Source organism: Buceros rhinoceros, unplaced genomic scaffold (genome assembly GCF_000710305.1).
Source record: "Buceros rhinoceros silvestris isolate BGI_N320 unplaced genomic scaffold, ASM71030v1 scaffold42845, whole genome shotgun sequence".
Taxonomy (NCBI): Eukaryota; Metazoa; Chordata; class Aves; order Bucerotiformes; family Bucerotidae; genus Buceros; species Buceros rhinoceros.
Window position 1 is genome coordinate 18,442 of NW_010411951.1, and position 1,162 is coordinate 19,603.

Consider the following 1,162-nt stretch of genomic DNA (forward strand, 5'->3'; position numbering starts at 1 on the left):
AGGTGAACATTCAGCTTCAAACCGCGTTAAGTCTGTGCTATGAGGAGAGGTCTCAAACAAGCGCTTTATGAAACGAAGGGGAACCAGGGTGTCGCCCCCGCAGAGCACAGAAACACGGGTTTTGTTTGAAAACACACATTCTCTGTGCGCTCACAAGTCGGGTGTTCCTCACCTCAGGAGTGGCTCCCAGATAAACGAAGCACACCAGCGCCACGCCCCCCCCGCAGAGCACAGAAACACGGGTTTTGTTTGAAAACACACATTCTCTGTGCGCTCACAAGTCGGTTGTTCCTCACCTCAGGAGTGGCTCGCAGATAAACGATGCCATCCAGCGCCAGGCTCGGCCCCAGCTGCCCGCTAACCCAGTCGTGCCACTCCTGGTAAATAGCCCACTCGGTCTCGTTCATGCAGTTGGACTCGTACAAAGTCGTTGCAAAGATGTACCTGTGCACACAGAACAGTTACGTCCCCCAAAACCGCCCGACGCAGCCGTTTCTTGGCTGGTTCGGAGCTCGCTGCAACCGACCTGTCGCTGTAGATGGAGCGCTCCAGGAAGACCACCGGGTTCTCTCTCTCTCCCAGTCTGCTGCCCAGGGGTCCGAGCTGAGCCCGGATCCTGCTGACAGAGGCGCAGATCTGGAAGGTGAAAGCCCACCTCTCTGGCTTCTCACACATCATCCGCAGCATGCTCCTGCCGCCCTCCTGTGAGCCACTCCGCTCCTGCTGCGAAACAAAAGTGGTTAAGTGGCGTGTATGGGGGCTGGGTTTGGTATTTTAATGAAGTTTCACCTTAGTTTCTGTTCCCGTACCTCACCATCCTCTTCAGAGCTCTGCTGAAGGCGGTACCATCTAGCTAACGGCTCAGGAAAAACCTCCCACTCCTCATCAGCTCGGCTGAGAATACTCAGAAACGTCGATTTCCCAGCGGCTGCAGAAGACGCATGTGGAGAGGACAGTGAAAAAAACCCAACCAGCTCCGTTACTGAGGTCCTGCAAAGTTACGTCTGCAACTGAAAGAGCAAATCTGGAATTTTTAAACGATATTTAGTGTGAAGTTGCAGCTCTCCCTTTAGGAAGGAAAAAAAAAAAGGCAGGGGCAAGCAATGATGAAAGAAAGTTGAAATGACAGTGGGGGTTTCTCCGTTCCCTGCAGCAGGGGGGT

The 1,162-nt window shown here is 53.7% G+C and overlaps 1 protein-coding gene across 1 annotated transcript in view; it reads right to left on the minus strand.

The window, feature by feature from the left end:
• Positions 1–928, minus strand: part of LOC104493492 (deoxycytidine kinase-like) — a gene marked incomplete at its 5' end in the record, with an annotated part of 2,695 nt that extends 1,767 nt beyond the window's left edge. The window contains 3 exons of the mRNA XM_010136178.1: positions 297–444; positions 527–720; positions 810–928. Of these exons, the coding sequence (XP_010134480.1) occupies positions 297–444; positions 527–720; positions 810–928 (461 nt within the window). The remainder of the gene's footprint in view (positions 1–296; positions 445–526; positions 721–809) is intronic.
• Between the last annotated feature and the right edge of the window lie 234 nt (positions 929–1,162).